The sequence below is a fragment of the Centruroides sculpturatus genome, unplaced genomic scaffold (assembly GCF_000671375.1).
Source record: "Centruroides sculpturatus isolate CEXI.00-Female unplaced genomic scaffold, Cexi_2.0 scaffold27, whole genome shotgun sequence".
Classification (NCBI taxonomy): Eukaryota; Metazoa; Arthropoda; class Arachnida; order Scorpiones; family Buthidae; genus Centruroides; species Centruroides sculpturatus.
The window spans coordinates 479,467-492,373 of NW_019384318.1; the positions used below are offsets into that span (position 1 = coordinate 479,467).

The following is a 12,907-nucleotide window of genomic DNA, read 5'->3' on the forward strand; positions in this document are numbered from 1 at the left end:
ATATGGACTCAGTCTGAATTGAAAGCAAGCATAACATGTCATGTTGCTACAATTCCTCAAGAAACCTATCGAGCTACTGTTGAACATGCTGTAAGGTGATTTGAACAAGTGATTGATGCAAATGGTTTGCACATTGAACAAATGTTGTGAATAAAATCCTTTTGTGTGTTTTCATTTTGTGTTTCTTGTTTTTCATGCGCCATTATTTCACCTAGTGGTAAAAATTTGAACTAAATGTTTCTTGCATTTTCCTTTCTCCCATGGTCCATATAATGTATACATCAAGTTTCACTAAAATATGTCAATGAGAACGGGCTTTATACAGGTCTGAGTAAGGCAACTTTAATTATAAGCAATACCACGTCAACTTCAGTTTCTGGTCTCCAAATTTAATTGTGTAATTTTACAAGTCCAGTGTAACAACTAACAAGTTTGGAGATACAAGACATGCTGCATAAAAGCTAGGTGCAAACCTATGCTAAAGTCAAGAAGTTCCTGTAATCAAACGAGACATTTCTTGCATTTATGTAGATAATCTTCTATTCTACCACTATCTTTAACTGAACAGCTTTATAAACACATTCTTTGTTTGCACATTTTTAATGTACACATGCATAATGATGCATGCTCCTTCCTTTTCCAACCTTGGAGGGTAAACTCATCAAGGGAGCAAACATTATATGCAGTTTTCTTCATTTTTGTACACACCAATGGCATAAAAATTACAGTACTTTATTTTTCAATAAAGTAAATTAGAATGTACTAAAAACTTTTTCTTCAAAAAATTACTTTGGATAATGGGATGTATCTTATATGTCGGCAAATACTGTACTGGTACTTGGTTATTGCAGGCTACCGTTCATTGTAGAACAACAAATTTAAAATTCTAATCATATGTGTTTGTTGAATTCATTGAAAGCTATAGACAGCTGTTTAATGGCTGAAAATGTTTAAGTAAATATATAATTTTGATTATCTGATCCCAACAGTTTGAGGTTAACTCATAACACAGTGTCAACTTCCCTACATTTTCATTTATCATGAAATTACATAAATATTCATAAAATATAATAAATAAATATTAGAATAAATTATATTAGATTAAAAAACCTTTTGTAACAATGTACCGCATCATAGAATAATTCCAACACATTTATTATAACTGAATAAAGACAACAGAAATTTGCACTTTATTTACTTATATTCATTCTACAGGAACACATATTTGTGCAATATTTTTCTGTATATATTCAGTAAATTAAATTCTATAATTATGAGCATCACAAATATTGAAGGATTTAAGTTAAGATCTAAAAGTGTTACATTAAATTTTCCCAATCTTAAAATGATCTGTTATGATTTATTATTGAATAATTTTGAGATTTGAAGCATTTTTTCCCCTAAACTTTAGATTGTCTCTAATATAATTAAAAAACAAATATAATTATGTAAAAAAATAGAACTATAATTTCATAAAGGAACAAAATACTTTTTGGCAAAATAATTTAAACATGTATGTTATATACACAAATATAATTCTTAAGTATATATTGTTACATATTAATCAAACTTAAATACATAGCTGTTCAAATAAAACTTTTATACAATTAAAAATAAATTCAACTGTCCGTCAAGCATCTGTCATCGATATCTGTCGGGAAATTTAAAATCATTCAAAGAAACAAAAGAAATTATTGAATACTTACATATATATACAGTTCGGCGATGCATATATATGTGTTACATAGCTGCTAACATTTGACTTCATTTTCCCAGAATTAAACTGGACGGACTTTTATCAGAATATTTTAAATTCCAAGCAGCATATTTTCATTGCACTTTACACTATAATTTGGACTATTATTCAAGTTTTTAAACGAAACTCGAAAGGCCGAAACCAAACTTTAACAATTAGATTTAATGTTAGCATTTGAAAAAAGGGAGTTTCTTTACATTCTTTTGAATTCCAGTTCAGTCTATCAAATAATACAATTTTCAAATAATTTAGTTTGAAAAGAACAATAATATTAATCTGATTAAAAATGGCACACAAATATTAACAAGTTTTGGAGACAAACATCAAACTGTTTTTGTTGTTTTCAAGTGTAGATTTTGATAAAATTCCGACATAGGGTTTTTATGTTAATTATTCTACAAAAATGATAAAATCACTTCAAATTTTCTTAATTTAAATATTCAATATAATTTTTTTTCTTTATGAAGAACAATTATTAAGTTTTACTTTTTTTTCACACTAATTTACAAAGTATTTTATAATCATTGAATATTTATCACAAGTTATAGTATAACTTCCAAGAAAATGCTATAACTTTGCTCAATGAGGTTGAAATGTTTATCTATAACTACCTGGTTCAACAATAACTTGACTAGGAGTTTTCAAAAAATATGGCAATTGGCTAAAGTGACAATTCACTTCCTATTCAACTGATAAATTGTCATTTATTGAAAGCAAAGTACTTTAAACGTTTTTCCATATAGCTGCATTGTTATTTTCACTGTGGAATTCTCCTGACGTGCTATTTCTATCCAACACAACGTTGCCATTCCGTTCGAATTTGTCATTACAATCTTGCAAATTATCCACATTGTCCGAATCACTGATGACGATTGTCGGTATTGGTATCGTACACTTAGCTGCCGTGGATTCGGTAATGACTTTTTCTTCAAAAACATTGTCGATATTTTCCGCATTTATATTGTCGTTTGCCATGTTATCCGCATGTGAAAACTGTAGAAACGTCTGGTGAAAATCCCAAGAAGCATCTTTGCTTTTAAAATTGTCTTGAACTAAACTTGGAGAGTATGTGGGGCTGAATTCACCACTAGACGAAATTGCAGAGTCCTGTTCGGAAGTATCCTCGGTAGACTTTGACGACGATGAGGCTTCGGTAATATTTTGCTGCGAAGTCTGAAATTCATTTTCACCAAAAACAGAAAATGCAAAATCTTTAAATTCTGCATCCAACTGGGCTTCTTCAGTTTTATAACAATCATAACAACCAACTGAATTATGTTTATGGATACAATTGTGATCGAATTGCATAAAATCCAAATTTTCAGCATTCTCCGAATGAGTAAAATTATTACCATCATTATCGGATGATTGTAACAGAATTTTATTTTCAGAATTGCAGCACACTTTATTAGATTCCAAATACTGAGTTGAAAAAATATCTGCATTATTATTTGATAATAAATCAAATTTATATTCTGTCGCTGGTATAAAATCTGTACATTTGTATTTATCCTCATACAATGTTGAAAATGCTTCGACATTTGTTTCTTTGGTTAAATTATCAGATTCGTTTTGATTGCCATTTGCAGCATCTAATAACAGATTGTTATTTTCAATCTTATCACCATTAATCTGACTATTTTTAACAAATTCTATTTTTATGCTATCATCCTCAATTTCTCCATTATTGTTATGTTCAAAAATCAAATTATGATCATTTGCAGCTTCGTTCATTAGATACACATTCGAAAATGGCACATCTTCATTCTCTTTTTCATAAGTATTTGTTACATTATTTTTCTTTAAATAATTATTTGCGGGATTAATGGCAAATTCTAATTTGTTGGCTTCGAAATCACCTTCGATACTTTTTGTAACATTATTATAATTACATGATACATTGACGGCTTCATTTATTGCTGATAAACCATCGGCTTCTGTAAAAGGATTTGCCTCCATTTTTTCAAATTCATTTGTGTCATTAATTACATTATTTGCATCCATATTATAAGTTATATCTGTTGCAATTGTGTTTTGCTGAACTTGATTTTCGGATAAATCATCTACCGAAGATACTGCATATTTTGAACTTGAATTATTTTTATTCTTATTTGTACCGTCTTCTATAACTAAACACAAACTGGGCTTATCGTACTCTAATCCCGATTCTTCAGTGAATTTCGAGTTTGTTGTTTCTAATGCATTGTCTTCAACTTCTAAAATTTCAAAAGAACATGCATTCATGTTTTTATCATCATCCGAAGCTGTTGAAATTATATCAGATAAGTCGGTAAAGTGCGGAAATGTCTCTATTACTTCTTCGCACACTTCATCAGGAACGCTGCCTATAGGAGATGAGCAAGGATCTTCGATCACTTTCATTTCGAGATTATTTTTAATCAAATTATTTTTTGTTGTTCCTGAAATTTTAAATAATTTATTTTAAATAAATTTTTTAAACTAAATAATAAATATTTGTTTAACAAAATTCTATGAAATTATAGAACATGCAAGAAAAATAATTAATTTATTATAAACGATAAAAACTTTCTAAAAAAAGACTTAACCAGTTTTATTAAACATTTCTTACATGTAGGTAAATTTAAGTTTTAAGTGTTCAAATTTCTGTAAATACTGAAGTTTTAATGTTAAAGATTATAAAAAAAATAATAAAAATCGTAAAATTTTCTATTTAGAAAAACATTTTTCTTACTTAAAACCTAAATGTATTAAATCTATTTTATTAATTTTAAAGTAAATTGTCATTTGGGAACAGTATGACGATTCCTCAACATCCTGCTATGTGCCAAGAAAAGTATTTACTGAAGATAATTTTAACTGTCTTGAAGCTAACATTTCAAAAATTCTTTAACAATAAGTCCTCAACTTACACGGTTAATTCATTCAAGGCTTGACAAACAAGTCAATCAATATACAATACTTTTAACAAATGTAATCATTTCAAAAGCTAATTAAAGCTAAACAGTTCATGCTTATAAAAAAAACTGAGAAAATAAAAATTTTATCATTTACTATATATGTTGAAAATGGCACTTAATAGATGGCATTATTAGTTGTAAGTACGAGGTCTTAAAAAATGCTACCATTATAAATTATTGTAATTATGCTAATTATTATCTGAGAACATTGTAATGTATGTGCACATTAAAAAATTGTCCAAGTTTCACATTTGCCTATTACAATGTCTCAATGTGTGCACCTTGTATCACGTGACACACACTTGATCAATACTTAAATTCTTCATATACTTGCTATGGCATATCTGTCATCATTCCTCCCACATTAGTTACAATTCTATACCTGTGGATTATTCATTCCTGTTATACACAAAGTCAGAATCACACAATGAGTGATTCTGACTTTGCGTATAACAGAACATAAAATGCCTTATCTATTGCAAAGTTGCCATTTTCATTTATGGCGTTTCCTGCAGGTAGTAGACAAGATATTTAAATGCAGACATGAGGCAAAACTTGGTGTTACTCTACTAATTAGGTATGTCACATACTTCTCAGACAATTATTAATTAACACAAATTAATCAATCTATTTTAAATTAATACATATTAAATTAGTAATGTTCATTTTGAAAGACCCTGTATGTGTATACAGTAGACCCCCCTATAACACAGGTTCATATAACATGACAAAAAAATTGTGATCGTGTTCGTATAACATGCTAAAAGAAACTCGTATAAAACGGTAAAACATCATTGCCGACTTGTGTCGTGATAGGATTGATTGAATCTGGACCAATAGCAGATATTGCATAAACTGTTGAGTTTAAATGAGCACTGGACCTACTAAAAAGCAATTATTATTCAACGGCCATAAAAATGATATTTTTATTAATGATGTCTGCAAAGTTCAGCAAATTTTTTGCAGAAAAATAAATTATCAGAAAACATGCGCCTGCCATTTGATGAGCTGCTCCATGATGAAAACAAGCTTAAGCAATGGTGTCATCGAACAGTGCACACTCGGTAAGTAATCGTACAATTTTTTGTTTATAGCATAGTTTATATGGATTATTCCCAAAAAATTATACATGTTTTAGAAATGTTGAGTCAAATTAGTCTAGAATCAATTAATTTTATGGAAGAAAACCTTTCAAACAGCCGTAGTCCCTAAACTGCACACGTGTTGGGCTGTGATTGGCTCATGTATTTAAGTGACTCGTACAACACAAAATTCATATAACACGGAACATATCTACCGTGTTATAGGGACTCTACTGTATATAATGCATCTGCAAATCCATGTAACTCCAAGACTTACTGAATTTATTTACTTTAACACATTATAATCTATCAGTAATATTCATTAAAAAATATATTATAGATATCTGTTTGGCAACTTATAAACTAAATAAATAATTGTTTGCATGTTACAGCTAAATAAAAATATTTAACTGTATTAAATATGTGTTTTACAATTTAAAAATACAATATTAATTCTAATGACAACTGTACATATTCTTTTCTAAACATTTTTAAAATAAAGTATGCATTTAATGTGGCAAAAATTTTTTTTGTAAGAAATGTTGTAGAAACAAAATTTATATTTATATATTTAATTTAAAAATTAAATATATTTATTATCATCATTTGAATGATTTAAAGATAATTAATTAGGGAAGAATGCATACACATGATCAATCAAATGAAGCACAAAAACATGTTCGTCTAACTAATTATAAGCTCACTGAAAATTCAATAAACTGGAAATGTTTCAAAAATAGATAATTAATTGTGTTAACACCTTGTTATAATCAAAAATTTAAAAATTTAAACAAAAATAAAAATTTTTTTTGTTATTTAAAATACAAGAGATTAATAATTTTATGTCTTCATAGAGAAACAAACTTCAGTAATGATATCAAAAACTGATTAATGAAAATTTAGAAATAAATTTTCTAATAATATTTTAATTATTATTATATTTTAAAACTTCTAATAGCTGTATATCAATTTAAATTTAAAAATTTAAGTAAAAAAAGATTTTTTATGAATAAACTTATGAATACATAAAACAAAAATATTTCAATGAATAAACTTATGAATACATAAAACAAAAATATTTCAATGAATAAATTGTTTCTGAATGTTTAATGAAGTTGTGTCCTTAATAATTATTTATTTTATTTTGCATTAAAAATCTAATATAGTAACCTTCATTTGAATGGATTAATCGGGTAAAAGCATGTCCACTATTGCCAAGTCATCAAATGTATTTAAAAAACATTAATAAAGACTGTACAATATGCAGGTTATATTGAAATGTTATATTGCAGGGGTGGCCAAACTGTGGCATGCGGCTCCACATAAATACACAATTTCTTTTTATAAACTTGGTATGTACTACTTACATGTATATAATATTTTTGTAAGTTTTCTACTATCTAGTGTAATATACACAGAAATTATAAGTGAAACTTGCAACTTGTACAGGCAAATAAAAGCTTAGGTCATATTCAAGAAATCAAAGGAGTTAAATGATTACTGGTACTTCATAATGCGTAGATAAACAAATTACATTATATATAGTTAAAATACTATAAACAGAGGATGCAGCTGTCCAATAGAGGATATACCTTTCATGTCTTTCCAATAAGTAGCATACTGCTCCTATTGTGACAAGGTTTGGTCATCCCTGTTATACTGTACAAATATAAACAACATCTTATATAATATACACATTGTATCCATGTACAAGTGTTAGCAATTAACATCCCACTAACAAGCAGAAATCAACTTGTTTACTATCTAGTCTCATTACTCACTCATCTGATGCTAAAAGAACAAAAATAAAGTGTTTCTAGTTACAAACTTGTATGTATCGTCTGAACGTCCTTTCAAGTCCTATAAAAGTACATTAAGTAAATTATACCCACTAACCTATCTTTTAGTGTGTTCTATCCATGAATAAAAAAAAAAGTTATAAATTTTTGTCCATTAAATCAAGGGTCTACTGTATTTCCTCAATTCTAAGAGATGCTTCTTTTGACCCATTTTTACTAGTTAGATGTTTAATGTAAAGCACACTACTTCAAAGTCAATAATCATCCCAAGTAACTATATAATGCATTATGCAACAATAGACATTTTCAATTATACCATTCAAAGAAGTTCAAATTAAATACTTATTACCAGCAAAGCTTATAAGTTCTAATGTGCTTTGCCTGTAATGAGCACTTAATTTAAACTCTTTTTTAATGTTTAAAACACATTTGAGACAACATTATAGTACAACATGAAAATAAATAAATATTCTGTGTGTAGAAGAGCATGGAAATAAAGATGCCAAACACTGTTTCATTACATTTGTACTGTTTTTTGAACTTGTTGTTATTTAACAAAATTTAATAAAATTGATTATTTAAAACTTTTTCTCTCTCCAAGAAAGATCTTCAAATTCAGTTTCAAACTCATGATACATCTTGAAGAAATGTGTTATGTTTAAAACATAATACCACATTTCCAATTATGTTTAAAACTATGAAATGCTTTAAACATAATAATTTATTAATATAACAAAATTTTAACTTTTCTATACAATTTAAAAATTATCATTCTAACATGAATGATAATTTATAAATTGAATTTCTTTAATCTGTTAGAACTATTTAAAATGTCTATATCTACAAGCTGGATCATTTTCAAGCTAGAACTGAACTAATTATTAATTAATCAAATTATGGAATTTGGTGTAAAAAGAGGCAGTTAAGTTGCCATTTTAAATGTAATATGCAGACTTAACTGCTTGCCTTTAAATAAAATTCCATAATTTAATTACCATATTTACTTGCATATAAGATGAGGTTTTTATTCATTATAATTAATGGTATACTTGCTTACTGGAGAATAAAATCAATAAATATAAACCATTCAACTATCCAGCAAAATTCTTTAATAATTTAAAAACGTTTTCAAACGCATTAAGCGTTCATCTTCAGTTATTTCTCCATTCGAAATGTGAAATTCGAAAAATTACGCAACGGAAATTCCAAATAACGATTATGTAAAAAATTAAAAGGTAACGCGTTACAAATGAAAGTGCTATATACAAATATTCGTGTGCTCAATAAACAATAATAATAATAATAAAATAATAACAAAAAATAAAATAAATAAATAAATAAATCTATCAACGATCATCATAAGCCTGATTGAGCCTTTTATATGGATCTATGCCACTTCGTCGCAAAAAGATTTCCAAGCGGACGAAAGCCCGTCGGCATCTCTAAAGTTGATACACTGTGCGCTCTTCTGTGCCTTGTGGATTTCCAACTTTTCAAGGTATTTTACCGCGTGTCTAGATCTGGTGGCTTTTATTATAGAGGCCTGGTCCCAGAAAACAGTGATGCCTTGTTGTTTAGCATAAGCGGCAAGGACCGTGCTGTCTACCGTTTTGTTTACTGAAAGCTTATGCTCATTGATTCTTTTTTTCAAATTCCTCAAAGTTGCGCCTATATATATTAAATTAGAGTTGAACCTGTGGTCCCGTAGCGGTATCGAGTATATTCCTGTTAAGGAGTTGCGTTCATAATCCCCCTTGTCATTCCTTAACATCCTGTATATAGTGGGATTACGTCGATAAACTATCTGCAAGTTCTTACTTTTGGAAACCCTCTTGATAATTGGTTTAAGGAAAGGTATATAATCGATGACTATTCTTTCTTTTTGGTGGTTTTGCTTTTGCCTCCTTATAAGATTATTATCTTTCTTAATGAGGGCCTCTATTCTTCTTCTTCCGTAGCCATGTTGCGCGGCAGTACTTCGTATATATTGTAACTCCTTAACAGTATCGCAAACATTTGTGCAATGGGTGTGTGCTCTCCTTATCCAAGATCGAAATACCGCCATTTTAATATGCTCCGGATCCGCTGAATTCTTGGGGATAATGATGGGAATAGATGTCGGTTTACAATAAATATTGGTTCGGATTTCCCCTTTTATGCATGTTATAGTCAGATCCAAGAAATTAACACTATTACTCCCTTGTTGCTCCAATTCTAAGGTTAAACCATACGGGTTACTGTTTATCCGATCTACAAAATGCTTGATGTTGCGATTATCCTTCCACAAGATAAATACATCATCAACATATCTCGCATATATTAATATATCTTGTTGTAAGGAAGGGATGATACTGTTTTCTAGATTACGAAGTACTAATTCGCAGAGGACAGACGACATGGGGCTACCCATCGGTACTCCCCGTCCCTGTAGATAAGTATTATTTTCGAATTCAAAGAAAGATGTATGACAAATCAAGTCTACTAATTCCAAAATCTGTGTATGGTATTTGGTAGCGTTATTAACATTAGCAAATAAAAAATCTCTCAGAGCACAAAAGCATGGAGGCAGCTTGATTGACGGGTATAACGCCTTATAATCTAACACTGTCATCCATTCCTCATTCATGAGCGCAACATTTTCCAGTTTCCGGATTAAGTCCAATGAGTTTTTTATCGAAAAAGGCGAAACCTGCATCTTTTCTTGTACAAATTTAACAAGTCGTTTTTCTATTCCGAAGGTTGGAGCATTACATTTTTCTACCACAGGCCGTAACTGCGAACCAGGCTTATGTGTTTTTCCGAAGGCAAAAATTCTTGGTGTCCTAGGAGCTTGTAAAGTAGCAGACCTCATACCCAGATAATTGGCTAAAGGAGTTAGTGTAAATTTTCTCACTCTTTGTTGTAAGGCTTCCAGGTAATTACTCGGGGCAGGAAGACATTCGGTGCTGTCGATGTAGTCATGCAGTTTTTCTCTATATGAGCTCCGTTTGATGAGTACAACACCTTTTGATTTATCAGCCTTTATGAGAACAACGTCATTTTTTTGGAGCCATTCTTTCGCTTCCTTAATGTGCCGTTGGAAACGTAAAGCATTTTTGTTAGAATATCTCTCCGTCTCGGCATATAATCTTGTTTTCCATCTGTAATAATCTTGCTCAGTTAAATTCATATCCTTTATGAGCGTCTCAACGTTCGGTATAAGGTTTTCCGGACGCAACGGTGGTGTCGGTGCAAAGGAAGGGCCGTATTCCAAGGCGTTTATCTAGCATTGGGGCGGAACGATGTTGTCCCAAGCTGTTAAAAATACTTCTTTTTTCACCCGTGGTTTAACATTCTGGCATCTAAACAGCCATTTTAGCTTTTTAATGTATGTGCGTTTCAACCTCTTTTCTAAAGAATGTTCCAAAGCTATTACTCTACTGTTAACTTCTTTTAGCATAACTTGATCCTCTTCATACAGATCATTTTCCAACTTTATGATGCCATGCAGAATTCCGTAAAAACGTCGTCTTGCAATTCTAATGGTCTTGTTGAGGCACAAAAACTTCAACTTAGGTAACAAATTGCGACATTCTATAGGAAGGCTAATCCGTTGAATAGACATCGGGAAAACTTATATCGGGAAAACCTTTAGAGATGCCGACGGGCTTTCGTCCGCTTGGAAATCTTTTTGCGACGAAGTGGCATAGATCCATATAAAAGGCTCAATCAGGCTTATGATGATCGTTGATAGATTTATTTATTTATTTATTTTATTTTTTGTTATTATTTTATTATTATTATTATTGTTTATTGAGCACACGAATATTTGTATATAGCACTTTCATTTGTAACGCGTTACCTTTTAATTTTTTACATAATCGTTATTTGGAATTTCCGTTGCGTAATTTTTCGAATTTCACATTTCGAATGGAGAAATAACTGAAGATGAACGCTTAATGCGTTTGAAAACGTTTTTAAATTATTAAAGAATTTTGCTGGATAGTTGAATGGTTTATATTTATTGTTTTTATTCATTTTTCACTGTTTCAAAAACCTAGGCCATCCTATACGCGCAAGCAAAGGACTTTTTGTATTTTTGCAATAATTTTTGTAAACCGTCTATTCGCATTTTTTACCAGATGTGGGTCATTTCAATCATTCTTGTGTATTGTTAGGAGTAAAGATGAATAGCAATAGGAAAAACAAAGCTTTTACAATCTACCTTTTCCGGCACTCATTTCCTCATAGATAAAAAGCCAAAACATCCCCAAGAAGGTATAGACGGAAACCATGAAAATGTCTATATGCCACCAGTTCCTTTTAAGAAATTTTTTGTAGTTTTAACTGGATATATTTTTTGTGTTTTTAAAAGGACTTTTTAGCTTTTTGGCAGCTAATAGCCTAAAAAGAAAGATCAGTCGCCAAGAGTATGTGTAGTCTGGAACACGAAGTTAATAAACGATGGTCCCTTTTGGGTGGATGTTGTCGTCAGATATTTATTTATAATATAATTGCCATTGGACAAAAATCAATTTGGAATTCAAAAATCTAAAAATTTTTTAATTCCAAATTGAAATTCCAAAATCACAAGAGAGCCCGATATCAGTTTTAATCCATTCCTACATGAAAACAGATGATTATTCGGAAATCAGAATTCAGAAAAACACGTGTAATCGACAGAGAGTGGATTCGACTGTTAATAATTGGCAAAAAAGGTTCCAGATTGTCTAGCTTTACATGAACAAATTATGTTGTCAATTTTATAAGTTTTTTCCTTAAAGTTTAAATAAAATGCCAGTAATTTTTGTGGGACAATGTGTGCATTTGCGTGCATTTGATATTTTATTTGTGAATAAACGAAATAAAATTAAAATTGTATTAGTAAATTTAATTTTCTTTATTTTAATCTTTAAAGTCAAACCTCGTCCTATATGTGAGATTGTGTTATACACAAGTAAATACAGTAATTGATAAATAACTTAATTTTACCTAAAGATAATCTGAGTCATAAGTGTTTGATTGTTAGAAACTGAGCTATGGTTATTTGTTTATACATACAAATACATCAAAATAAATATTAAATTCTTAGTGTATTTTAAGATTATAAATAAACATCATACCAAATTCATTACTAGGAATAGTTTTTAGACTTGCTGATTCACTACATTCGTCATCAGTTATATCAGTGAATGAATATACTTGAAACGGACATAATGGAAGAGCTTTGTAACGAAACGAAAGATATTCGTCATCCTGTTCTGGATCTTCAACTTCTATAATATCCTCAGGAATTTCTTCGGCATCTAATGATGTTTGAAAATCCCAGTCTATAATGAAACACACAGTAAA

The 12,907-nt window shown here is 29.9% G+C and overlaps 1 protein-coding gene across 1 annotated transcript in view; it reads right to left on the reverse strand.

Annotated features, from left to right (window-relative positions):
- Positions 1–1,143: 1,143 nt before the first annotated feature.
- LOC111624109 (putative uncharacterized protein DDB_G0282133) overlaps positions 1,144–12,907 on the reverse strand; it is a 34,341-nt gene continuing 22,577 nt past the window's right edge. Inside the window, exons 10-11 of the mRNA XM_023366891.1 lie at positions 12,679–12,885; positions 1,144–4,176 (exon numbers count right to left, since the gene is read on the reverse strand). Of these exons, the coding sequence (XP_023222659.1) occupies positions 2,480–4,176; positions 12,679–12,885 (1,904 nt within the window). The 3' untranslated portion in view covers positions 1,144–2,479. The remainder of the gene's footprint in view (positions 4,177–12,678; positions 12,886–12,907) is intronic.